Consider the following 26860-nt stretch of genomic DNA (forward strand, 5'->3'; position numbering starts at 1 on the left):
AGTTTAAACTCTTTTCTTGTACACCATCAGTAATTTCCAAAACTATTTTCCATATAGCTTACTCTAAGCACACAACAAAAAGAAAGCCAACCTAAGGATAAGCTTTAGAGCTTGTATCCTTAAGCCCGTAACTCCAAGTCCATATAGCTTACCCTAAGCACACAGCAAGGGAAGCCAACCTAATGCATCTTGGGGCCCCAAGAGTCACATTAGGCCCATTCTGTTTATTAGCTTGATCAGAGCTTTACTATTGTAATTCAATCCAAAAGTTCAATTGCACCGTGACACAAATTCCATAAATCATCACATTAAATTGGTGCATCAATAAAACAGTAACCAAAGAACTCAGTGTACCTCATATTAAAACCAATAAACCAGTTCAGTAATAATTAGGGAACATACCTCGATAATAGGTTCAAATAGTAGATCTACTGATTGCTGGTTTCACCACGCTCTGCTACAGTTTTCGAACCTATTTTATAATAACACTATATTACTTATGGGTAACATAAATAAATCTCTAAAATCATAAAATTTACGGGTCTTACGGGTGAATACTGGCACACGTGGTTTAATTGATCTAGAAGAGCTGGGTCAAGCTGTCGAACGATCCGGAGAGTCTCTTGTACCTTCAAACAATAATAATTTATCAGCCCCAAATCTTACTTAATTGTTCAAAGCTAAATTCTTAAGTATATAAGCATTTTCAGGGTTTGACTATCAATTTGGAGGATTTCGGGTTTGAATTTGGCCAAACAGATTGTGGAATCGTAATCAGGACATCGAAAAACATAAAGTATGTCTTTTCGAAAATTTAAATTCTTGGTCAAAGTCAAAGTCAACCACTTTGACCGTCGATTTGGAGGCCTTCGGGTTCGAATTTAGTGAAACGGACTTCGGAAACGGATTCGAGACGTCGAAAACTATTAGAATAGGTATACTCAGAAAATATTTACGGTTGTTTAAGGGTCGGTCAAAGCCATTTTAAGTTTTGGTCAAAGGAAATCAACGGCCAACGGTCACGGTCAACGGTCAACGGTTGGGTCGGGTCAACGGTCGGGTCCCGTCGGTTAGACCTGTCAGACCGGTCAGATCGGGTCAAAACTGGTCGAAACCAGTCAAAACCGGTTCAAAACTGGTCAAACTGGTTTTCAGCCACTCACTCTCCCTGAGGCGGCGCGTGTGGCGCGTGAGGCCTCCTCTGAGGGTCTAAAAATTACGAAAAAATTTCTAAAAATTATTTTGAGCGATTTCAAGATACTTACAAAGATCGGTTCAAATTTTTGAACGGCGGAGAGCTCAATTTCAACTCGGCCGAATCTTTGACTGCTTCACCTCCTCACGCGCCGCCGTCGACGGAGACCAAGATTGACACCGGCGGACTCGAAACGGCACAAGGAACACGATGGTGTGGGAGGTTTCGTAAACCGATCAACGATCGGAGATGAATTTAAGATTTTCTCTGCGGTAGTGTAAAAAAAACGTCGAGACTTTGACTCGAAATTCACGTCGTTTGGCAGCGTTTCGCTATAATTGATTTACTGGGTTTTGTTCACGGGTTGAAGATGAACACGACGGTGGTTTCAATTTTACGATTGGAGGTCGAACGGCATCGGAAACGGGCTTGGAAGTAAGGGTACAAGAGGAGGAAATTTGAGCAATTATCATTTGAGTTTTCTGGTTTAAAACCAGAAAACACGCTTATAACACCAATCCTGCCGACAGTTTTAGGGGAAATTCAGGGCTTGGTCCCTGAATTTCCTTTACTTCGAAAATAGCCTACAAGTTTTCATAAATTTTAATTTAGTCACTTAATTTCACCCAATTACACCAATTTAAATTGTTTTTTTCCTCGGGTTGTTACAATTCTCCCCCTCTATAAGAAATTTCGTCCTCAAAATTTACCTTATGAGAATAGTTGAGGAAACTGAGCCTCCATTGACTCCAATGTCTCCCAAGTAGCTTCTGAGGGACCTCGGTTACTCCATTGAACTTTGACCATTGGAATACACCTATTCCGAAGAACTCGCTCATCTCTTTCTAAGATCTGGATGGGCTCCTCCTCATATGACAAATCAGGTCTCAGCTCTACCTCATCAACTTGAATGATGTGATCTGGATCTGGACGGTATCGCCTTAACATAGACACATGAAAAACATCATGAGTACGAATAAGATGGGAAGGCAACTCAAGCTAATAAGCAACAGGTCCAACTTTCTTCAGAATACGATACGGCCCAATAAATCGTGGACTCAGTTTACCCTTACGTCCAAATCTCAATACTTTCTTCCATGGAGATACCTTGAGAAAAACCTGATCTTGAACGTCAAACTGTATATCCTTCCTCCTTTGATCTGCATAAGATTTCTGCCTATCAAATGCCTCTTTCAGACGGTCATGGATCAATCTGACAGTGTCCTCTGTCTCCCGCACTAACTCAGGTCCCAAAGTCTTCCTATCACGCAACTCAGTCCAACAAATCGGGGTGCGACACCTACGCCCATAGAGTGCTTCATAGGGTGCCATACGAATGCTGGTCTGGTAACTGCTATTATAAGCGAATTCAGCCAAAGGCAAAAAGTTCTCCCAGCTCCCATGAAAATCAATTACACAACCCCGTAACATATCCTCCAGAATCTGAATTACTCTCTCAGATTGACCATCAGTTTGTGGGTGGAAGGAGGTACTATAATCCAATCTCGTACCCAAAGCCGTATGTAGCGCCTTCCAAAATCTCGAAGTAAATCTCGGATCTCGATCTGAAATGATAGATAACGGAACACCATGCAATCTAACAATCTCTGAAATATACAACCTCGCCAACTTGTCCAACGTATAATTTACCCGTACAGGAATGAAGTGAGTTGACTTTGTAAGTCTGTCAACAATCACCCAAATTGAGTCATTTTTCGAAGGAGTTATAGGTAAACCAGTAACAAAATCCATAGTAATACGCTCCCATTTCCATTCAGGAATCTTGATAGGTTGTAACAAACCTGATGGATGTTGATGTTCCGCCTTAACTTGCTGACAAGTCAAACACCTCGCCACAAAATTCGAGATGTCCTTCTTCATGCCAACCCAATGATACCTCTCTCTCAAATTTCGATACATCTTATCTCCACCGGGGTGCATATCATATAGACTACTATGAGCCTCCGTAAGGATAGTCTGCCTCAACTCAGCATCATCCAGCACACAATACCGACCTTTGAAGCATATAACTTCATCCTGATCAAGGGCGTAATCTGAGCTTGTCCCTTGCTCTACTTGCTCAAAGATGGAAAGCAAGGAGCTATCAAGGGGCTGCTTAGCTTTGATCTCATCAACCAAGGTCAGCTTAACTTGTAATTCTGCTAACAGAGTGCCATCATCATATAAATTCATCCTGTCCATTAAAGATCTCAACTCTGTTACCGCCTTTCGACTCAAAGCATCAGCTACAATATTAGCTTTACCAGGGTGATAATCAATCACGCAATCATAATCCTTTAGAAGCTCTAGCCAACGTCGCTGTCTCAAATTAAGCTCCTTCTGGGTCAGAAGATACTTTAAACTCTTATGATCCATGAAAATGTAACACTTCTCTCCATAAAGATAGTGTCTCCAAATTTTCAAGGCAAAAATCACTGCTGCTAACTCCAAATCATGAGTAGGATAATTACACTCATGCGGTCGCAGCTGACGGGATGCATAAGCCACCACCTTACTTTTCTGCATTAGAACACAACGGAGTCCTGAGTGTGACGCATCACTACACATTGTAAAATCCTTCCCGGACTCTGGTTGAATCAATATTTGTGCTTGAGTCAATACCGTCTTTAATTTCTCAAAGCTCTCCTATTGTGCCTCACCCCAGTCAAACGGTACATTCTTCCTTAACAACTTTGTCAAAGGAGAAGCAATGATCGAAAAGCCCTCAACAAAACGTCGATAATAACCAGCCAAGCCCAAGAAACTGCGAATCTCAGAGATATTCTTGGGTCATTTCCAATTCACAATAGCTTCAATCTTGCTTGGATCGATCTGAATACCTCGCGCAGAAATAATATGCACCAGAAACGACACTTCTTGAAGCCAAAACTCACACTTGCTTAGTTTGGCATATAGACGATGCTCTCTCAAAGTCCGTAGAACGATCTTCAAATGCTCGTCATGCTCTACCTCAGTACGAGAATAGATCAGAATATCATCAATAAAGACCACCACAAATTGATCCAAATATGGTCGGAACACCCGATTCATCAAATCCATGAAAGCTGCAGGAGCATTCATTAAACCAAAAGGCATCACTAAGAATTCATAATGACCATATCTAGTGCGAATGGCCGTCTTTGCAACATCAGATCCTTTAACTTTCAATTGATAATACCCCGAACGAAGATCAATCTTAGAGAATACAGTAGCTCCTCGCAACTGATCAAATAAGTCATCAATCCTGGGTAGTGGATATTTATTCTTGACCGTCATCTGGTTCAACTTTCGGTAGTCAATACATAATCTTAGCGACCCATCCTTCTTTTTCACGAACAGAACTGGAGCTCCCCATGGTGAAGTACTATGCCGAATAAATCCTCGATCGAATAATTCTTGCAATTGGACCTTCAACTCCTTAAGTTCTTTTGGAGCCATGCGATAAGGTTCCATAGAAATAGGTGCAGATCCCGGATAAGTCTCTATCTCGAACTCTACCTCTCTATGAGGAGGTAAACCAGGCAACTCCTCTGGAAAGACATCAGGAAACTCGCTAACTGTACGGATCTCTTCGATCGTGGAAAATGAACCTTTAGTGTTCAAAATACAAGCAATGAAATTCTTATATCCCTTTCGGATCATATGATCAATTTCCATCGCTGAAACTATATTGGAGAGATAGCCACGCCGTTCACCAATTAACATAACAGTCCGACCATCTGAAGTCTTTAGAGTAGCCCGCTTGTATTCGCAATCCAGATTTACCTTGTGTTTATTCAACCAATCCATCCCAAGAATTAGATCGAACTCCTCTAAAGGAAGCTCCATAAGATCAGAGAGAAAATTTCTCCCTGAACCCGAGAGGACAACGCCGAAATACTTTATTCACTAATATCGGTTGTCCTACTAGACTCGTAACTGTAACAGTATTTTCAGTGTTCTCGATCGGAATCTAAAGGTTTCGAGATACCGAGCTCGATACATAGGAGTGAGTGGAGCCATTGTCCAGTAATGCAAAGTATGGGATAGAATAAATAGTAAATGTACCTGCAATAACCTCAAGCTCATCTCTGTCATCCCGACGTCTAGTGGTATAAACCAAAGCTGGCTGTCTAGCCTCAGAAACTGTTGGCCCTCTATTTTGCTGAGTTCGGGCTCTACTGTCAGTCCTGGACGCTGAACCACGAGCCTTTACTTGGCTACGATCTCTAATTAGAGTCTGTATTGTAGTCTAAGAACGTACAGGAGTCTGGGTAGCGGTCTGCTCAAACGAAGCTAGCTGAGGACAATCCCTCCGATAATGACCACTAGATCCACACTGATAGCAAAGACACATCTTCTTATGACACTCTCCTGTGTGTTGTTTACCGCAATACTCACAGAGGGGCCCATGATAATACGACGAGGAACCTCCTCGACTGCCAACTAAAGGTGAGGATGCTGCAGGCCTAAAACGTGTATTGCTTCTCTGAGGGGCCAAAGTACGAGTCCTCTTCCCGGACTGTGCTGATGACTCAATAGGGCCTGAAAATTTCTTAGATTGTTCCTGATTAACACGCTCTCTACCAGAAGCTAAAACCTCCACCTCTTCAGTATCTTTGGCTCTGCCCACCAGCACATTAAAAATTTCATCCTGATGGGTTACAACTTGCCTACGCAGCTCGTATCTGAGTCTAAGGGCAAATTTACGACATCGATCTCTCTCAGTGGGTACCATACTAAATCCATACTTCAGCAACTTCAAGAACTCGATCTCATACTCAGAAACAGTCATGTCTCCCTGAACCAGGTCTTGAAACTGCTGTCGTCTCTGAGCTAAGTAACGCTCTCCCAGAAAACGGCTCTGAAAGCGATCCTTAAGGAAATTCCAGGTCAAACGATCGGTAGGAACACTACTAGTCACTGACTCCCACCAAGTGTAGGCATTGCCATCTAACATCACTACAGCACTCAGATATCTCTTAGTTGAGTCCAAACCCAACTGATCCATGCGTCTCTCTGTATCCTGGAGCCAATCCTCAGCTTCAATAGGAGATCCTCCAATCTGTCCCCCAAAAGTTCTAACTCCATTGGCAATCAAAGTCTGCGAAATAAGAACCTCTGATACAACACCAGTAGCTCTGACTGCTCCCTGTATTAACTGCAGAAATTGTCTACCAAAATTCTCATCCAATGCAACTCCGGTAGACTCTGACTCAATATCCGTCGCTCCTATGATCGGTGTAGTCATGCCAATACCAGCGGCAGGAGGTAGATTCGTTGGGGTCGTAAGAGCATGATCACCTATCGGAGGTGGGGGATCTACCCGTATCTCATCGATCAGATCTGCAAATCTAGCCACTCGACCTCGTCTACGGCTAGTTCGACGACCACGTCTAGCACTCATTTTTATGGATATCAAGTTTACTACAGAAGATAAAACTTAGAGTTAGATAAGAACTTGGAGTCTCGAACACAGTTAAAATCTTAATAACTTTGTGACATGGCCTTTGTAACTTGTTTTGTAAAATATTTCAAAACCGTATTTTCAATGTGGACTCATACACAGTCCGAGGGTTAAAAACCAAAAGCTCTGATACCAATAAATGTAACCCTTTAGACCCGACCTATGCGTTTGACTAAGTCTAGTGGATCACATTATGATTCTTAAAGACATTTTCTGAAACCGTTATTCAATCAATGTAAAATCACATTATAAATGTCATAAAATAAATTATACCATCAAAACCAAACTTGTAAATATAATACTAATAAGTAATAAATTAATTTAAAACATGTCTTCAAAATCAAAATCACAATAAACCGAACAGTAATAGCAAAAGTGTCATCATCCTAAAATACGATACTTTAAAATAAGGTCCATGTCACCAAAATAAAGTCAACTAGCAAGATAAAACATTACAATCAGATATACTTCAAGAGATATGTTGGTCCTCCAACTGCTCGAACCGATGTATCTAACCAACAGTATCTGAAAAGGGGAAAAACATTTTCTAAAAGTGAGCTAGGCTCAGTGTGTCTCAATATTACCTTAAAATCACAATATGTACATTAAACAAATCATAGTCCAGTAAATCTCATAAATTCATAAAAGAGTTTAACTTTTGAAAATCATAGTTTAAACTCTTTTCTTGTACACCATCAATAATTTCCAAAACTATTTTCCATATAGCTTACTCTAAGCACACAACAAATAGAAAGCCAACCTAAGGATAAGCTTTAGAGCTTGTATCCTTAAGCCCGTAAGTCCAAGTCCATATAGCTTACCCTAAGCACACAACAAGGGAAGCCAACCTAATGCATCTTGGGGCCCCAAGAGTCACATTAGGCCCATTCTGTTTATTAGCTTGATAAGAGCTATACTATTGTAATTCAATCCAAAAGTTCAATTACACCGTGACACAAATTCCATAAATCATCACATTAAATTGGTGCATCAATAAAACAATAACCAAAGAACTCAGTGTACCTCATATTAAAACCAATAAAACAGTTCAGTAATAATTAGGGAACACACCTCGATAATAGGTTCAAATAGTAGATCTACTGATTTCTGGTTTCACCACGCTCTGCTACAGTTTTCGAACCTATTTTATAATAACACTATATTACTTATGGGTAACATAAATAAATCTCTAAAATCATAAAATTTACGGGTCTTACGGGTGAATACTGGCACACGTGGTTTAATTGATCTAGAAGAGCTGGGTCGAGCTGTCGAACGATCCGGAGCGTCTCTTGTACCTTCAAACAATAATAATTTATCAGCCCCAAATCTTACTTAATTGTTCAAAGCTAAATTCTTAAGTATATAAGCATTTTCAGGGTTTGACTATCAATTTGGAGGATTTCGGGTTTGAATTTGGCCAAACGGATTGCGGAATCGGAATCAGGACGTCGAAAAACATAAAGTATGTCTTTTCGAAAATTTAAATTCTTGGTCAAAGTCAAAGTCAACCACTTTGACCATCAATTTGGAGGCCTTCGGGTTCGAATTTGGTGAAACGGACTTCGGAAACGGATTCGGGACGTCGAAAACTATCATAGTAGGTATGGTATACTCGGAAAATATTTACGGTCGTTTAAGGGTAGGTCAAAGCCATTTTATGTTTTGGTCAAAGGAAGTCAACAGTCAACGGTCACGGTCAACAGTCGGGTCGGTCAGACCGGTTCGATCTGGTCGAAACCGCTTTTCAGCCACTCACTCTCCATGCGGCGGCGCATGTGACGCGTGAGGCCTCCTCCGGGGGTCTAAAAATTACGGAAAAATTTCTAAAAATTATTTTGAACGATTTCGAGATACTTACAAAGATCGGTTCAAATTTTTGAACGGCGGAGAGCTCGATTTCAACTCGGCCGAATCTTTGACTGCTCCACCTCCTCACGCGCCGCCGTCGACGGAGACCAAGGTTGACATCGGCGGACTCGAAACGGCACAAGGAACACGATGGTGCGGGAGGTGTCGAAAACTGATCAACGATCGTAGATGAATTTAAGATTTTCTCGGCGGTAGTGCTAAAAAAATGTCGAGACTTTGACTCGAAATTCACGTCGTGTGGCAGCGTTTCGCTATAATTGATTTACTGGGTTTTGTTCACGGGTCGAAGATGAACACGACGGTGGTTTCAATTTTACGATTGGAGGTCGAACGGCGTCGGAAACGGGCTTGGAATTAAGGGTATAAGAGGAGGAAATTTGAGCAATTATCATTTGTGTTTTCTGGTTTTAACCAGAAAACACGCTTATAACACCAATCCTGCCGACAATTTTAGGGGAAATTTAGGGTTTGGTTCATGAATTTCCTTTACTTCGAAAATGGCCTACAAGTTTTCATAAATTTTAATTTAGTCACTTAATTTCACCTAATTACACCAATTTAAATTGTTTTTTTTCTCGGGTTGTTACACAGTTTGCAAAAGCTTGATCTTTGGACGATACTCACATGCATGTTGCTGGACGTAATACTCAAGGTTTCGTTTGAGTTGATGTCTTTTGCCTTACTTCACAAAACAGAACAAGAGATTTATTTATATTTATATACCAACAGTAATATTTTACACTATTTTATATTATTAAAAAATTGACGGACACGTGACAACTTGATTGAATCGAAATTGCTTAGTTTGAAAACTTCATTGACAGGTATATATTGTATGATAATTTTATATCTTTAATGATTTGTTTTCGCTTGCAGTTGTAGGTAATAGGGTTATCGATTTGTCAGCTTAGAAGATAGAAATCATCAGCAAAATTATAAACCAAGTCAACCAAGACACATGAAAAATCATATTAAATATCACAATTTTAATAAAATAAAGTAAAAGCAGAGTTTACTTCTTCTTCTTTTTCATTGAAAGCATTTAATATTGACTTAATTTGATGTTCTAAGAGTTGTTTGACTTCGGCATCCTCAGGAAACATGTATCCCAACTGTCAAATTTATTTATTTATGTTTAAAGAAGGAATTGGTTGGAAGTCAATTTTGGTTGTTTAATTTGCCAGATAAAGAGAAGGTAAGCTTGCTTAAAGCCACGCCTTTATTTCGACACACACGCATATATATTTGTGAGTTTATGCAAGCAAAATTTATCGAATACGAATAGATAAAATCATAATCTAATATATAAAGGATGTTTTGGAAATTTTACGATACTAAATTCAAATCTCCTATTATATATCAATTTTATTTTTTCAATATAATTATTTAACTTCATATTGATTTATCAAGTTGATTTCAGTTAATTGATGTTGTATAATTATAATGATTGATTTTGATTTATATAAATATGAATTTATACTCTAAAAGATGTTATATATAATTTTTTCTAGAAAAATTCTACGATGCTCGATAAGCATAGCTTAGCACTGCTAACAATAAACATCATACACAAAAAAGGGAGATTTTGGGACTTGATCATACGTTCATTGATTTGAATACCCACGGCCAAACAACTAAGCTAACACACTATCTATGTTATGTATGCAATACAGCATTTGAAATATAAGATATTGTAATGAATGTCAAAATTATAATAATAATAATTTTAACATTTTTATTAAAATTTAATCTTTTTAACAATAATTTATAATATATTGTCTCAAATGCCAAAAAATAAATAATAATTTTAACATTTTTATTAATAATTTCATATATATATATATATTAATTCAATTTATTTTTATTAAAAAATAAATTACTTTTATTAAATATATGTATATAATTATTTATAAAATTAAATTATTTAATAAATTTAAATATTTTTTCATTCGTTACAATATATATATATACTGAATGTTGCATTACATTGCAAAAAGAGTGGGTTAGCTTGGTGGTTTGGGTGTGGGAATCCAACTTAATGGACATAGGTTTATATTTTTAACTAATTTATAATTATACGTTTAGTCTTTTAAAATTTTAAATTTTTATGAATTAAATTAGTGATGTTCAACGGTGCTCATCGTTAGTGGTGTTTAACGGTTCGACGAGAGTACTCGTTGAACGTGACAGACTCATTCTTTTTCAATATGATTGTTTTCTTTCTTGCTTAGAAAATATAACTTAGTTGAAGTTAAATAAATTAATCAAGTTGGACTCTATTATATTATTGAAGTAAAGTCAAGTAAATAAGGGAATGATATCTCCTTTCATACTTTAGTTATATATAAGTTGGGAGACTATCACATATTTCACCAAAGTTTCAATGTAAATTTAAAATCAATCCTAAGGACAAATTATCTTTAGGGGAAAGTAAAAAAAAAAACATATATATCACCTTTTAAAAAAAAACTAATCATTGATAAAAAAAATTATGATGTTGATCCCTTACCATATTCAGATTCAAAATTTAATCCCCGTGTTTTAATGTGCTATAACAATTTGGGACAATTTTTATTGATTGAGTGCAAGTTCAAATTTAGTCAAAAAAGGAAGAGAATTTGAAAAATATAGGAGTCATGTTGCACAATGATAACATGAATTCCGGCTTCTACTTTTTTTCTGTGTGAAAAAGAAATGTAAAAAGCTTGAAAATTACAACAGTACTCCCTAGTAATCAAATAATATATTGCAAAAATAAAAAGGATCAAATGGACTACGCAGCACATTGCATTTGCATAAGTTCACACAACGAAACCCAAAACTGAACACAACTTTGTGCACTCTAACACAAGCATCTCGATCCTCTCGATAAATTGCTGTAACAAGATCATCCGATGCGTGTGTCGATAACAATTTGTAAAGCGGCCTTAAGATGAGAAAATCTCCAACTTACACTGTAATTGCATCCTACACACGAACAGAAATAATGGTGCCATTAGTGGAATGACATACCTTGGCAGTCAAGTTTGACATTGCTAGGTTGAACTTTTCTTTGGTTTTTGTACCGTCAACCTGCCCGGCATTTGCAAAGCACCGTTTAGCCAAGCTGTCCCGGCAGTTACGTACCTGTCCAGAATAAAACACGAGGACAAAGGTGATTAGAAGGATGGTGACCCTTTTTTCCCTCTCGTTATTGTCTTGGAAGCAGTGTGACTGGACTTGCACCCGTGCTGAAAGGAGAAATCGTACCTGCTAGATTTGACTGCAGATCCTGTGTGTTTAGTTTCCTCTGCTGCAAATATTGCAGCCATTGTTTTATCCGACACCTGCAACCTTTGGTCCACAGATTTTACTTTCTCATTAACCGCTGAGATTCCCACAGTCAGTTTCTCGGTCAGCCCGACTCTCCAGTCAAACGAAATGACCTTGGTAGATGCGCTGGTTCTCAACTGATGTTTCTCGTCAAATGCTTTCGCTTTGTTTACTGCATCTTGTCGTATGGCTGAAACTTTGGCCAAGACACTAGCGACAACATTTTGTGCCCTACTAACATACATTCTTCCACTGCTAGGTGGACTCATTCTGCCCTGCTGAAATACACCGATAACCCAAATCATAAACTAAATTATTAAGCATATCACGGAAGAAAGACAGGAATTCAGCATGTCAAGCATTAACAATAGAATCCGCAAGTCCAGTTTAAGGAATAAACCACACTTTTCTTTTTCATTAACCTCCAGTCTGTGCAGCTAGGAAACAATTCTATGCAGAATAAATTTAAAACCGGTACCTCATCATTTGATGCACTATGCCCAGCAGGAGAAACGGACATAAGGTCGTCTGCTGCTCTTGATTCCTACACGGGTTGTTATAAAAAAATTAAGAATTTCGGTAAACGTAAACTAAACATAGAAAGCAAAACCTCTCAGTCGACTTACATGAATCTCGAATTTTGGTACATAATTTTCAGCAGAAATTATGGTCACAATCTTGTCAATGAGTGTTGCTCCCTGCAGAACAAGATTCAGAAATGTTACTTCATACAGTCATTTATGCAGTTCAGTGTTGTCTTTAAAAGAACATAGATTTCTAATCAACAAATGCCAGACTTCATAGAAAAGAAAAACATAAATTTTATACTTCTTGTCATTAGTTGAATTTCTTTCAAGGTTTGTTAACTAATGCAGAAAACAAAAGTGCAGAAAATTCAAACAAGAGAACATCGAGAATCATGTAGCCAACGGAATTAAAGTGTATGTTCAGAAAGTTGGAAACAAGTAGGAAAGGATTTCAATTTGTCTCATCATACACGCTGAGGCATCCGATTGAAAAAGAGGGAACCGATGGAGTACTTATCCCGCAATAGGGGTATATGACAAAACCACAAGGTGATCTAATTAGATATGATACTAACAGTGAGCCATATTCCAACAACCAATAGGAAATCACATTTCTCCATTTCTGATAAAAAGAAATTTAGTTCGAATCCAACCATGAAAATACGATATTATTTCTCAAAATATTGATCATCCTGTGGAGACAACATAAATTGGAAGTTACTAAATTAGGCAACTTTTTCAACTTGACATTGCTGTACAACATACAAGTAAAGAATTACTTTACAAGCTACTTATTTCAATTCAACCAGTTCCAATAATATACACTTTAAGAAGGTACAAGCAACCAACTTCCGAGATGAATTCGCAAGGCTCGGTTCAAGCAACGAAGTTAAAGGAAAGGCATTGCGAGGTTAGCCGATATCAGAGGATTACAAGTCAAGAAGAAAAGTAAATCCATGCATCAATGGCACTCTACTAAGCAAAAACGAACAATGCAATCGGATTAAGCAGGAACCGATAACAATAAGGCGATTTCAAGCGCTTTGGGATCTTTGAATGTAACATATGCAGTCTTTAATTGGATAGTTTCACTGCAGAATCCATAAAAAAAACAGAGCGATCCAAGTTAACCAGAAAAATCACTACATTTTTCTGTTAAATTTCCAATAATAAAATACAACATAAAAACTCCATACAGGTTTACCTTCCAGGTTGGTTTCCATATAATAAATTATATAAAAAAGTCAAGTTTCAATTTAAAAAAATTTGGCCGACAAAAGGAAGACCCAAGATCCAAAATTCCAGTTTTTTTTCGTTTTCTCAAATTTTCTCAGCTACCAAACAAATTCATCATTCACCAGCCCTTTTAATAAAAACACCAGAAAAGAAAGGAAAAGAACAACATACCTTATAATTTCAATGTGCTCTATATCACCAGATAATGAAAAGAACTCATGATTCTCCCTCTCAGGGGATTGTCTCAGGAAAGACGGGTTAATATACGGCATTATCGGATATATTAAAATGTATTTAATAAATTCGGTTTAGCGGTACCTATTATGTTGATAACTAATAATGTTTTAGGTAGAAAATATGAAAAACTATTAAAAAATTTTGTAACCGGTAAACTTTGGTTATCGGTAAGTATCTATCCTTTTTATAAAAGTGTCCATACTTTTAACATATCAAGTAAATTTTACCGGTTTTTCATAATGAATCTGATTTTGTCATATTTTTACATGTTATATTGTAAAGTATCTATCATTTTTATAAAAGTGTTCATACTTATTTCACTGTGAAAATATATTTATTATTATCTTTGGTTAATATTGTTAAATTTAAATTCTAAATAATATTATAAAATATCAAAACAATCAAATAATTTTTGTGTAAATGAAATTATTAAATTAATATTGTAGGTGGAAAACATGAAACACTATAAAAAATTGAAACTAAATTACATAACTTTAAAAAAAGTATATATCATTTTATAAAAGTGTCCATACTTATAAAAGTAGGTCTAAGTCATGAAGAAATATTAAAAATTGTGCTACCGGTTCGTGTCGATCCAAATTAAAATGTGTCGATCCAAAACGATATAAAGGTAAAACTATGACAAACTATAGAAATGATAAAACCGGTAAAGCGCTATCGGATACATTTAAAGTGTCAGTCTTTAATATAAGGATCGACACTTCGTGAATTTAAAAGAGAAGCAGTTTTAAATCCTATAAAGTATCAATACTTTTAAAAATGTATCGATCCAAAACGATATACCAGGTAAAAATATGATAAATCGGTATCAAATAATAAAACCGGTAAACGTTACCGGATATATTTAAGTGTCGATACTTTATAAGGTCGACACTTTGTGAATTTAAAAGAGAAACAGTTTTAGCGCCTATAATCGATACTTTAAAAATATATCGATCCACAACGATATAACAGGTAAAAATATAAATCGTATCAAAATGATAAAACCGGTAAAATGATACCGGATATATTAAAGTGTCGATACTTTCATAAGTACGTGAATAAATTATCGACACTTTCAAAGAAATAGGTAATTATCCTTTCGAAAGTATCGACACTGACATAAATATCGACACTTTTGTATTGTACGATTAATAAAATAACATATCCGATGAAAATATAAGCTAAATATCCTCTGAAATAGATAGAACGGACGTTTTTGAAATCGAGCGTAATTGTTGCTGCATTTCAGAAGGCGTTCTAAAGCGAAGTTTGTTTGTTTGTTGCTGCAGTCGAATCGAAAAGTATGTTGTCGAAACCCTAATTTTTATTATTACAGTAATCGCGATAGGGTTTTTATGTGTTGTTTGGGTTTGGAGTAAAGAAGCATTTGGGACCGATTGCAGGTAGAAAGTGATATTCAAAAAATATAAATGTCGATACTTTTATTAAATATTATAGTAGAAATGATATTATAGGTTGTATAAAGTGCCGACACATTTTGGTGTGGCCATTCAAATTCTTTTGAAGAAACCGTTTTACCACAAAGTAGTTATCTATATTTTATATTGAATAAAGTGTATGTAACAAAATAATTGATTTGCGTAAACTGATATATGAAGGAAAATGGAGTCAATGGTTGGAAAATGTTGGGGAGCAGATGACTTTGAAATTGTGGCCGAGACTCGAAAGCAACCAAAGGGTGGATATGTACTTCTAGTAAGTATCAATGTCTTTTGTTATTATTGTTGAAATGGTAATTGGATTAAAGTATCGATAAACTTTAATTGATTACAAATTTTAAATGTTGACAGTATGGCCGAATGCAAAAGGAAGGAAGATGGCACACAGAGCGGTTCGGTATAAATGAAATTGACATTGAGTAGTATTAGTGTTAATGTATTGATTAAACGTTTATGTTTTATATTAGGTGACAAAAGATGTGAGGTCCAAATGGAATTCAATGAGTGATGCTGAAAATGAACCTTACATCACAAAATCAAGGAATGATAGTAAAGAATACAAAGAACGGAGGAAAGCACATGAAAATAAGGTATTCATTAAACTTGTAAATACGTTGATACAAAATATATAAGAACTATAACATATATTGTAAAAAGTAGGAAGTGTCGACAAGATGCAGCATTAAAAGGTGAATTTAATTAAACACCTTAAGGAGAAGGGTCAGTGAATGTGCTGGGAGAAAGGTTTTGGATAGGAGTAAGGGATCGCCTATTCGGAGGGAATTGTGTTAATCCTTGATGGCGCAATTTGATGTCAGACAATGTATTGCTAAATATGGTGATTTTTCATTTCCTCTCGGGATCCCATGCTGCAGCGTATTGGGGTAGAAAATGAAGGCAAAAGTTGTAGAAGTCTGTAAGAGTAAGGACTGGAAAGCACTTGCCTCTTAACATGGTTTGAAGCATAAGACATATGCTGAAATTGAAGAGGAAATAAAAAGTGGATCTTACGTTGGATGAGCTGAAGGCCAGAGTTCTATTATACCTTGTCGGTATCTTTCTTTGTCCAACGGGTAATACGTCAACGAACAAAGAACATATGAAGCTCATTTGTGATGAAGGCTTGAAGGGTGAATTCAATTGGGCTGATATATCCATTCGAGATTGATTGAATCAATAATCACCTTTAAAAGGGCAGCCAGAGATACCTCAAGGGTGCATAGCATCTTAGGTAAATGAGTTGAAGAACTTTTTTGTGTTTTTATAAAAATATAAATTTTATTATAAATGCAGGTTGCACTGTGCGATTTTGGTCAGGCTGTGAGGCTGCCGGCTTATGAAAGAACCGGAGTGGCACGCATCCGTGCATGGGGAAGGAAGAGGTGGTTAGAGTGATGGTGAAGTTGAAGTTGGATAGAGCGAAGAAGCAAGAAAGAGTAATAATGTAATTAAATAATATTAAGAATATAATCAATGTCTAATATTGTAATTTAATTTTGAATGTTATTAGCAAGGATGTAGAGGAGGCAGTGGAGGCAGAGGAGAAGAAGGAGGATGGTTGTATTGGGGGATGACGGTGAGTGGGACGACGGTGAGGGAAAACAGAGTAACTTCGACATTTTGATGTCTGAATTGGCTGATATCAAAAAAATCCAATTTGAAATCATGCAAAGACAATCAAGAGTCGAAGAGAAACTTGATAGAGTCGAAGAGAAACTTGAGAGTCGAAGATACACTTGAGAGGCATAAGGGGTAGTGGAAGGAAAAGTAGATGAAGTGGTGAAAGAAGTAGAGGTGTTGAGGGGTGAAGTGGTGAAAGAAGTTGGGGTGTTAAGGGGTGATATTAAGATGGTGACGGGTGAAAAATTTGAGGGAGTGGTGAAGGTTGTGGAATTGAGTGAACTTACGGGGAAGGGGTGGTTGATAAATACTTGGATGAAAGAGATCAATTGAAGGGTGAAATAAAAGAGATGAAGCTATGTAAAAAAAATACGATGAACTGAAAAAATATGAAGAAGAAAAGAGGGAGGAAGAAGAAGATGGAAGAAATGAAGAGGAAGGAAGTCGATGTCATTTATACACCGGAGAGTGTTATAGCAGATTGGATTCGGAATGTCCTGCACCCCAGAAGAAGAAGCAGAAGGTAAGTTGAATAAAGAAAACTTAATTTGATTTTTATTATGTGTGTGACAAAATTTGTATGCAAAATTGTAGGTTGAAAAAGCGGATATTCCAAGCGGAATTGATGACATCGAAGCTGCAATTTGTGATTATTTATGGAATAGTGAGTTAGATCGGAGTAAGTGAAATATGCTTTGAGTTATATTTAATATTTTATGACAACATATTAATCCTAATGATTCATACAGATATTCTGTAATCTCAATGGGAATCAATTCGCTAGTGTATACGTTGCAACGTTGAAGCCTACGGAATGGGTTGGCGGTGTGGTAAGTAGAAAGTAGAAAATGTTAAAACTTATTGAATATGTTCTGATTGTGTAATTAATTTTGTTAGGTTATTGATTTGCTCGCCTGGACAGTATGCTACGATTCTCAGAAGTCACTCCGGAGGATTGGCTACCTTCCATACCACTTAGCGGTGAGTTAAATTAATAATGGAGATAAGTAGTTATAGACGGTAAATTAATAATGTTTGTTGCGTAATTGCAGCAGCAGGCGTTGGATGCCAACATCAAAGAAAGTGTTGAGGGTATTGCTACCTTCTGGGGTCCCATACTGAATAACTATGTGAAATTCACCGACTGTGAGAAGGTAAAACACCATACCAATTGCAAATGATGTTTTTGGATATAGAATATTGAATTTTGTCAAATTGGGTGTGAAATTTGTTGCAGATCATGATCACAATAAACTACCATAATTCACATTGGTATCTGTTGGTGTTGGATATGGTAGATCGTGTTGCAACATATGATATGTTACAACTGAAGCAGCTAAACAGAGAGTGAAGGATGCTAAGATTGGTATGTATGTATGTATGAAAGGACATTATATAAATTATAATGCATAATTTTTTTGGATCATAACTTCTTCTATTTTAATGCAGATTAAAATATTAGATTCTTATAATAAGAAACGCATTTGGGTTGAATCTTGTGGATCTCTATGAAAGTATCCCTTGAAAAATTTCAAATTTGTGGAGCATAAGAAGAATACGCAATTGAATGGGTATGAGATGTTATCACAAATAGAAGTCTTAATTTATGCAGTATTCATCATAATTGACATGTGTGGTTTTCAAATTTTGTAACAGACATGATTGCGGCATGTATGTGAGATGTGGATGGAATCGATCGGTTCTACAGGGGCAACTGGTGATTTGTAAGTGGAAAGAAAAATTCGTTTGTGGTAAAATTTTAAAAGTCGTAGATTGAATGCTGTAGTTGACAATACTTAACGTTCTGACAATTGAATATAGGTTGTTGGAGAGATCGATCGCAAATAAACGATCTCGTAACCACAATCAAAATGAACGAAGAAGGAGATAAAAAAGCTGATAAGAACAAAGGATGCAAATGTAGTAGGGTTAATTTTTTAAGATTTAATTTTGTATACGATTTTAATTTTGTATGTGAATATAATTATGAATGAGATGAAAAGTTAGCAGTATGTTGTTGTACATGTTTCTTATACACATTAAGGGTCATGTTGATACTTTAAATTAAAAGGCAAATTTACAATATGGCCAACATGTTTCTTTCTTTTCTTATAATACGTTTTCATATAGTTTTTGACTTAATTGTATTGTTTGCATGATAACTATACATATATTATAATATTTTCAATAGTTTTCAAAATCATTCCCATTAAGATTCGGTTTAGAGAACCTTGAATTATTGAGGACTCAATTGAGTTTGGGATTGATTATTGTGCATACATGCTTTTCAATTTGCAGGTTACATTCCTTATTCCGAATCTTTAAACCATGTCAAATCCTAAACGCCCTAGGACCTCATCTAGTCGTTTAAACCGGCCTCCTAATCTCGTTCCTCCTGCACCTACATCTCTTATAGGATCTTATTTTGATATGCCTGAACGTCGTAGAGACGACTTGTACCATAGGTACATGGAGTCTTTCCAATCTTATAGAATCCGGGAAGAGCGTATTCCTTCTCTTCAAGTCATGATAGATATTGACTTCGAATACCTTCTGATTCTTAAAACTTGGAAGTTTGATAAAATGTTTTCACCTCAAACCTATAGTCTATCATCAGTTAGTCCACATTTTCTACTCTAATGCAGTATGTATTCAAAACAATACTCAATGTGGGACTATAGCAATCAGATCATAACTTTTAGGATAATATATTAATATTGACCCCGAGACTATAGCTTTCCGTTTTGGGCTAGATGATGACGGGTTATATAATGAGAATGAAACTATGGAATATCCCTATGTTCCAAATGCTAGTGTTAGTACTCTACGATCTCATCACGATCGTTTTCTTCATTTGATGATCTCTTGGTGGTTTAGACCATCCGGAGGTAGGTACTCCACTCTTCGTACTAGGGATTTATGGTGGATGCACTATATCAAGAATAAGAACAAAATAAATCTGCCCCACATTATATTTAGTCAACTAGTGGATACCATAAACATTGTTCCTTCAAAACATGTTGAAACATTAGTTTATGGATGTCTTCTTAGTAACCTTTTTATCAAACTCGGTCTAAACGTCTCTCTCGACAATCCCATCCCTCTCCAAAATCAAATCAATCTCACCTCGTTGAAGAAAGCGGATTGGAAACAAGATGAGGAAACCAGTCTTTGGGTCTTTCGACCCGGTAAGCAAACTCCGGGAGCGAGTTCTTCACAAGTTGCTCCTAGCTCCTCTCGTGCTCCTCCTCCGGCTCCGACTGCTGACGATGATCCCGAACTTCAACAGTTTATGCAAGATATCGACGATCACGTACCAGATAATGAGCCTGCACCGGAACCAGCTCCAAGGATCAAGTGCCTCCAATATTTTCGTTTTGAGACATTTGATCTACGGTATGCTTCCATTGAATCCCACTTGACTGCTACTCACGAAGCGGTAAATCATCGCTTAGACACTTTGGAAGCTCAACAGATGGAGTTTCAAAGGGAGATGCTTGTACGTATGGATGCTCTTACTCTTGAGATGCAAGCACGATTTCCTCCTCCTCCTCCCGATCCTTCTATGGACGAGTAGACTTTGTTTTGTTTTGGAACAACTTAGAACTTTAATTGTTAAAACATTTTGAATGCTTTTGGATTATTTTCTTTAGTTTGACGTTTGTTTGGATTTATGATTTATATGTTTGGATATTTAAGCTTATTATCTATATTTGGTTTGGTTTTAATGTTCAATTTGTGCTTAATGTTTATTAATTTTTGCACCATTAGACATATATAACCAATTATCCTTTACATGTTTATGAATATTGTTTATGAAAACTAATGGCTAATCTCTCTTTTGATTGTTACCTTAGTAACTTAAACGCTAAAATAATAACTCAATTGGCGTATATTTTTCAAACCTTGTTTAATAACGTTTTAGAGTCTTTTTGATTTAACAAAAAGGGGAAGAAAAGTGTTATAGTAAGGGGGAGTAATTTTTCAAAATTAATTTCAAAAATAATTTTCTTAAACAAATATTAAAATATCACAAATGTTTTGTTATATCAAAAAGGGGGAGATTGTTGAAAACATTTTGATGATTCGATATAAAAAATTAAGTATAAATGAATTTTAAGATTTTACAAATGATTTTCTAAGTATATTCGATTTAATTACTTGAATATCAAATTATTACTCCAAGTCTTTCAAGATCAATTTCAAACCTTACTAAATGTGTAAAATTATGTTTTATACTTAATATATTTTTGAAACAATTTTCACAAAGTATTTTGAACCAAAATCAAGCCTAAAATCAATTTTTTAAAGTGATGCACCGATGCACCAATCCATGCATCGATGCACCATGGAATAAATTGAACATCGAATGCATTTCATACATCGATGCACATACCATGCATCAATGCACTCAGGGTTTTATGAAAACATCGAATGCATTTGATGCATCGATGCACTCAGACTATTTTGAAACATCGAATGCATTTTATGCATCGATGCACTCTTAGTGCACCGATGCACTAAGGGTCCAACAGTCAAAATATTTGAATTTTACACTTGATGCACCGATATACTAAGGGTCCAACGGTCAAAATATTTGAATTTTACACTTGATGCACCGATGCACCTTGGGTATGCATCGATGCACTGACGCTCCCAACTGATTTTATTAATTGTTTTCACACTTGAACGGCTCTATTGACTCCACTAATCATCCCCAACGTTCAGAATCAATTGAATGAGTATTTAAACAAGCTTAGAAGCCATTGATCAGCAACAAGAAATAACAAGAAGCAAGAATCAAGTGAGAATCAAATAGAAAGGATCAAACTCATTGTTTGAGCACTTCAAGCCTATTTTTCATTCAATATTCATTTTGCTTTCAAGAACACTACTTGTACTCAATTGTATTCATTCTTGAGTGTTCTTTTCTTTGTTTTAGAATTGTTCAAACAATCTACCTTGTGAGGTTTTTCCTTGTAAGTTTTCAAATTTGTCTATTTCTCTTTGAGAAAGAGTGCTCTCAAGAATTGGGGTATATTCTTGAGGGAGTTGTAAGGTTATCTCTTTGGCCTCAAAAGAAAGAACAAATTAGTGAATTTGTTGGAAAATCCTTAGTGTGGATAGCTAAGGTAGTGGACGTAGACTTTGGTTGAGAAAGTCGAACCACTCTAAATCGCTGTGCAACTTCTTTCAATTTTCTGCAAAAGCTTCCACCAACTTTTTAGTTTCCAATTCACCCTCCTCTTGGTCGATTCCGTCAATCAATTAACTCAACAGGTTGTATTGCTAGCATCAAAATCACCTTTTCCATCTTCATACACAAGGTTTGTCTCTACTTTCTTTCCCTTTTTTTAGTGACTACTGATAAAGATCAACTAGATGCTTTTGAGTACAACATAGATGTAATCAATGACATTTTCCTCCAAAATGATAGCGTTTATTGGTCACATTGTTTTCCTTTTCTTTCTCATACTTGCTTCATCTTTACAATCCCACTTCCGGTGGGAATATGAGTTTCTAAAATGACCATCTTGATTATATCTATATCCACATCCACATCTGCGACCATAACCACGACCGCATCTATTACCATTGTCATTGGCATGATTTGTTTCTTTCAATTCTTGACCATTTTTAGTTGTCACATTCTCTTCATATAATGAATCAGAACCAGTTGGGCATAATTCATGATTTTTCATTAGTAGCTTGTTGTTTTGCTCAGCCACTAGGAGATAAGAAATTAATTCAGAATATTTCTTGAATTCATTTTCATAATATTGTGTCTATAGGACAATATTATTTGCGTGGAAAGTGGAATATGTTTTCTCTAACATTTCTGCATCAGTAATTTTCTCTCCACATAAATTCAATTGTGAAGTGATTCTAAATATGCCCGAGTTATAATCACTAACATATTTAAAATCTTGTAATCTTAAATTCAACCAATCATAACGAGCTTTAGGAAAAATTATAGTTTTCTGGTGGTCATACCTTTCCTTTAGATTGATCCAAATGATTTGAGAGTCTTTAACAGTCAAGTATTCAGTCTTAAGACCTTCATGAAGGTGATGTCGAAGGAATATCATGGCTTTAGTCTTATCTTGAGTTGTTGTTTTATTTCCTTATTTAATGGTCTCACCAAGACCCTTTGCATCCAAGTGATTTCAACATCTAGTACCCATGATAAATAGTTTTTTTCTAGTGATGTCCAAGGCCATAAATTCAAGCTCTGTAAGATTTGACATGATCACTATTATAATTAAAAATTAATCAATTAGGTTAATGTTGCTTATTCATATACATTCCAAAAATTGTTATAAACATGATAACAAAATCTAAAAAAAATGAATAAATTATAATTAAAATGACAAGGCATGGATAACTCTAATCCTTATGGTCAATGATAAGAAAATCAAACAACGAAACATGTTTTACAAGATAAACTAATAAATACGAGGTATCTAGATCAAATCACTATTACAAACAATAGACTTGTATATTATAACAAATCATGCAAAGTCATAAATCTCTTTACAAAGTAAGTGTCTCTTAAACAATAAATTTCAATGAAAGAAGTCATGTTCACTTTTGTTCAGCCTTGCCCAACTATATTTTCGAATCATTTGCTTTATTCCTCCAAACGATCCACTAGGTTGCTTGAAATATCCCTTTGGTAGAGCATCGTGCTGATAACATTTTTTAAAATAAACGAGAGGTATGGGAGAGAAAATAGAGATAGATGATCTATTCTTGTTTTTCTTTCTTAAATTTTATGAGAACATGAACCTCATATATATATAGGGGTAAGGAAATGCTCTCTAATAATTATAATACATATGAAGAGTCAAGTCCTTTGGCACTTCATCTTCTCAATTCATTGAAGAATACTAAAAACCACATTAACTAATGGGAATAATAATGACATCCACATAATATATTCACAACAAAATAGTTTTATTAAAAGATTAATTAGATAATATCTTAAATTGATTTATGACAATCTACGTTAATATTTTGAAATATAATGACATTATATTTATATAACTGAATGAATTGTAGCATTTAATTTAAAAAAATCATCTATTTAAATAAAAAATTAAAAAAATCAATTAAGATTTTATTTTCAAATAAGATTCGGTCATTTAAAATAAAATTCCCATGCATAAAAGGTCATATTTTAATTTTGAATTTAACTCACAATCCCTAATTTGAAGAAAAATTTAATAAATTAGATGCTAATTTTAGACGTTATGAGGTATTAAATAGTCTTTCAAGTCCATTTTTGGTTTTATAAATTAAAAATATTATTTTATTTAAAAGTGATTTTTAAAATAAAAATATTTTTAGGTTATCCTATCATACTTTAACAAAATAAAGATTATTGATGACTCCGTTTATTTTTTTTATGAAATATCTGACAGGTTTAAGGACAGGTGTAACACATATAATTTCCTTGATATATATTCATGCTTGATCTATATCACGTGATTATGTTAATATATGTGATCATAAATAATTTAACTATGATAGATATAGTAAAAATCACATTAATTTTATGTTAATATGATTAATGGACAAGATTGTTTTGATATACTTTTTAATTGTGACAATAAACCTTTGATTTCATAAGATTATCATGACATACAATTATATATATACTTGTCCAGTGAGAGATTAGTGGACTATATGGACATCACAGATATATTAAGTAAATAACAGTAAGTTATTTGGTATCATAAAAGGTTAGTCCATATTAGAGTGATATAATACAATTAAGATTAATTAAATAAGATATGAGTAACACATAGAACTAGAATTTAAGTAAAATTCTTAATTAAATAAACATTATCACCAAGTAATCTTCAACTAATATAATTATAATAAAAATCTAACTTAAGTTTTAATCAGAATTTGAATAACAACTTCGACTTTTAATTTTTATTCTTGATGATTATACATGAACGCTAATCCAATAATCTAGTAAAGAAATAAACGATATTGAGATTGTACGATAGCCAAAATCAATGGAAAGAGGAGGATGCCAAGTCAGTATTATTCCATCACATGCCAATGACCAAGAATCCCTTAAAGCAAGAAAGGGATGGACTACAAAGGAAGGACACCATATATATTCCAAAACCAAACACTTAGAATTTGAAAAGGGAATGATTCTCTTTGATGTCCATAGGAAAAGAAAGAAAATTAACCTAATCAATCAGACCAAGCAATTCTTTTATGTAATATATAAACATGTTAATCTAATAATATATATGTATTGCAATACACTTGATTCTTATCATTTTATTCACAAATAAACAGTACTGTTTCTTCCCCCAAAAAATGGCCCGTTCTTACCAAGATTTTGAGCCTGATTGCCAATATAAAGAAGGAGAAGCTCAAGACATTATTGAGTTCCAAATCAAAGGTAATATTTATATGATTTGGATGGAAATTTAAATATTTCATGCAGATGAAGCACTTGTTTGTTATGCAACACTACATTGGTCCATTCAAAATTGTTCTCAATTCAGATTTCAAGAAAGACCAGCTGAAAGTTCACTTCGGCAGTAACGGAGTCATAACGGTTTCCGGTGAACGGCCCGTCGAAGGAGGTAAATGGATCCGATTCCGGAAGGAATTCGCCACTCCTAAAGACTGCAAAGCAAACGAGATCCGGGCAAGATTCAGCTCCGGTTTTCTGTATGTGACAATACCAAAGCAGACCGTTTCTTCGAATGTTTCCCAACAGGGTCCACTTACACCAGTGCGGCAATTGACGACAGGGTCCCCATCGTCGCCTGTTCAAGACAAAGGAAAGCTAAAGCAAGAGAACAGCGTTCGCCAAAGCGGATATGTTGCCGGCGAGAGTTCTACCGGTGCTGCGGCTGAGAATGCGGTATCACGGACTCCTCGCCCCAAATTGTCTGTATGGAGGCTTAAGATGGAGGGAAAAACAGCAGCGACGATTGGAGCAAGTTTGGTGATAGTGGCGGGACTGCTGTTTGTTGTGTTATATTATGTGTTCAAGTATTATGATCCCATGAACAAGAGTGTCTAGAATTTGTTCAATGGAGCAAAGCTGATATTAAATTAAATGGATTATCCTAACATGGACTTGTACTAATTTGTTGGATTGCATTTGTATATGGAAACTTTAGTGAAATTCATTAATCGTGACCATGAATCTAACTTCTTTTATGGATTTATTTACTCTTTGCACATTAGAAGCTTGTTTTCTCAATTTTTTATTTTAGGAATTTAACGTTTTATTCTTTTAATTTAATAATAAAAGTCTAATTGATAACATCGTTTCAAAGATTTTCATTAAGTTGGAGTATACGAGTCTCAAAAAATAAAAATAACATATATTCTTAAAATATATTTAGTATGATATTGTTATTAAAGAAATAAAAGTAAATTACATGTTTGGTACTTAAACTATTATTTTTGTTCTATTTTAGTACCCAAACTTTATTTTTTTCAAAATTATACCTAACGTTTAGTTTATGTTTCAATTTGATATATCATCGTTAAAAAATTTGTTGATCTACAGACGTGATATTTTTTTATTTTTTTCAATGTTGATATAGAATCACCTTATATTGACATGCCAATATCATTGTTAAGTTTTTAACGGCGGAGTACCAAAATGAAACATAAATTAAATTTTAGGTATGATTTTGAAAAAAAAAAGGTACCAGAACGGGACAAAAGTAATACTTAGATACTAAACATGTAGTTTACCCCATAAATAATCATGGATAAAGGTAGTGGTGTCTCTAGGTGAGACTAAGGATGGGCATGGGTAGGGTTGAGTCAGATTTTTGGTCCACCCGACCTGACTTGAGAACAAAGGATCCTCCACCCGAGATCCGACCCGACCCGACCAAAACAAGATTTCACCCGACCTGATATATAACTTAAAAACCCAACCTAAATAATAAAAAAT

General features: G+C 35.3%; 2 protein-coding genes and 1 long non-coding RNA gene across 3 annotated transcripts; 1 reads left to right on the plus strand and 2 right to left on the minus strand.

Moving 5' to 3' along the window:
- Window positions 1-11237: 11237 nt before the first annotated feature.
- Window positions 11238-11603, minus strand: LOC120133601. Its single transcript, XR_005517111.1, has 2 exons — window positions 11526-11603; window positions 11238-11480 (listed from the first exon to the last, which is right to left on the minus strand). It is a non-coding gene; the product is annotated as an uncharacterized LOC120133601 (long non-coding RNA).
- Window positions 11604-11671: 68 nt separating this feature from the next.
- Window positions 11672-22997, minus strand: LOC120133675 (binding partner of ACD11 1-like). The gene is made up of 5 exons (XM_039150214.1): window positions 22903-22997; window positions 13368-13443; window positions 12452-12523; window positions 12304-12369; window positions 11672-12103 (listed from the first exon to the last, which is right to left on the minus strand). Exons 1-5 carry the CDS (start codon window positions 22995-22997, stop codon window positions 11672-11674), a joined length of 741 nt encoding a protein of 246 aa, XP_039006145.1.
- Window positions 22998-25204: 2207 nt separating this feature from the next.
- LOC120133592 lies at window positions 25205-26011 on the plus strand. Its single transcript, XM_039150152.1, has 2 exons — window positions 25205-25336; window positions 25443-26011. Exons 1-2 carry the CDS (start codon window positions 25252-25254, stop codon window positions 25967-25969), a joined length of 612 nt encoding a protein of 203 aa, XP_039006083.1. The 5' UTR covers window positions 25205-25251; the 3' UTR covers window positions 25970-26011.
- The last annotated feature ends 849 nt before the right edge of the window (window positions 26012-26860 follow it).

Source organism: Hibiscus syriacus, unplaced genomic scaffold (assembly GCF_006381635.1).
Source record: "Hibiscus syriacus cultivar Baekdansim isolate YM2019G1 unplaced genomic scaffold, ASM638163v2 tig00110584_pilon, whole genome shotgun sequence".
Classification (NCBI taxonomy): Eukaryota; Viridiplantae; Streptophyta; class Magnoliopsida; order Malvales; family Malvaceae; genus Hibiscus; species Hibiscus syriacus.

Coding starts and splice junctions, on each gene's coding strand:
- LOC120133675 (XM_039150214.1), bottom strand. CDS start 22,997: ATGATATTCCTTCGACATCACCTTCATGAAGGTCTTAAGACTGAATAC. Junction 13,444..22,902: donor TGGATCAATCTAAAGGAAAG/GTATGACCACCA, acceptor TGGATTCTGCAG/TGAAACTATCCAATTAAAGA. Junction 12,524..13,367: donor AAATCGCCTTATTGTTATCG/GTTCCTGCTTAA, acceptor CTTGTTCTGCAG/GGAGCAACACTCATTGACAA.
- LOC120133592 (XM_039150152.1), top strand. CDS start 25,252: ATGGCCCGTTCTTACCAAGATTTTGAGCCTGATTGCCAATATAAAGAA. Junction 25,337..25,442: donor TATTGAGTTCCAAATCAAAG/GTAATATTTATA, acceptor TTCTCAATTCAG/ATTTCAAGAAAGACCAGCTG.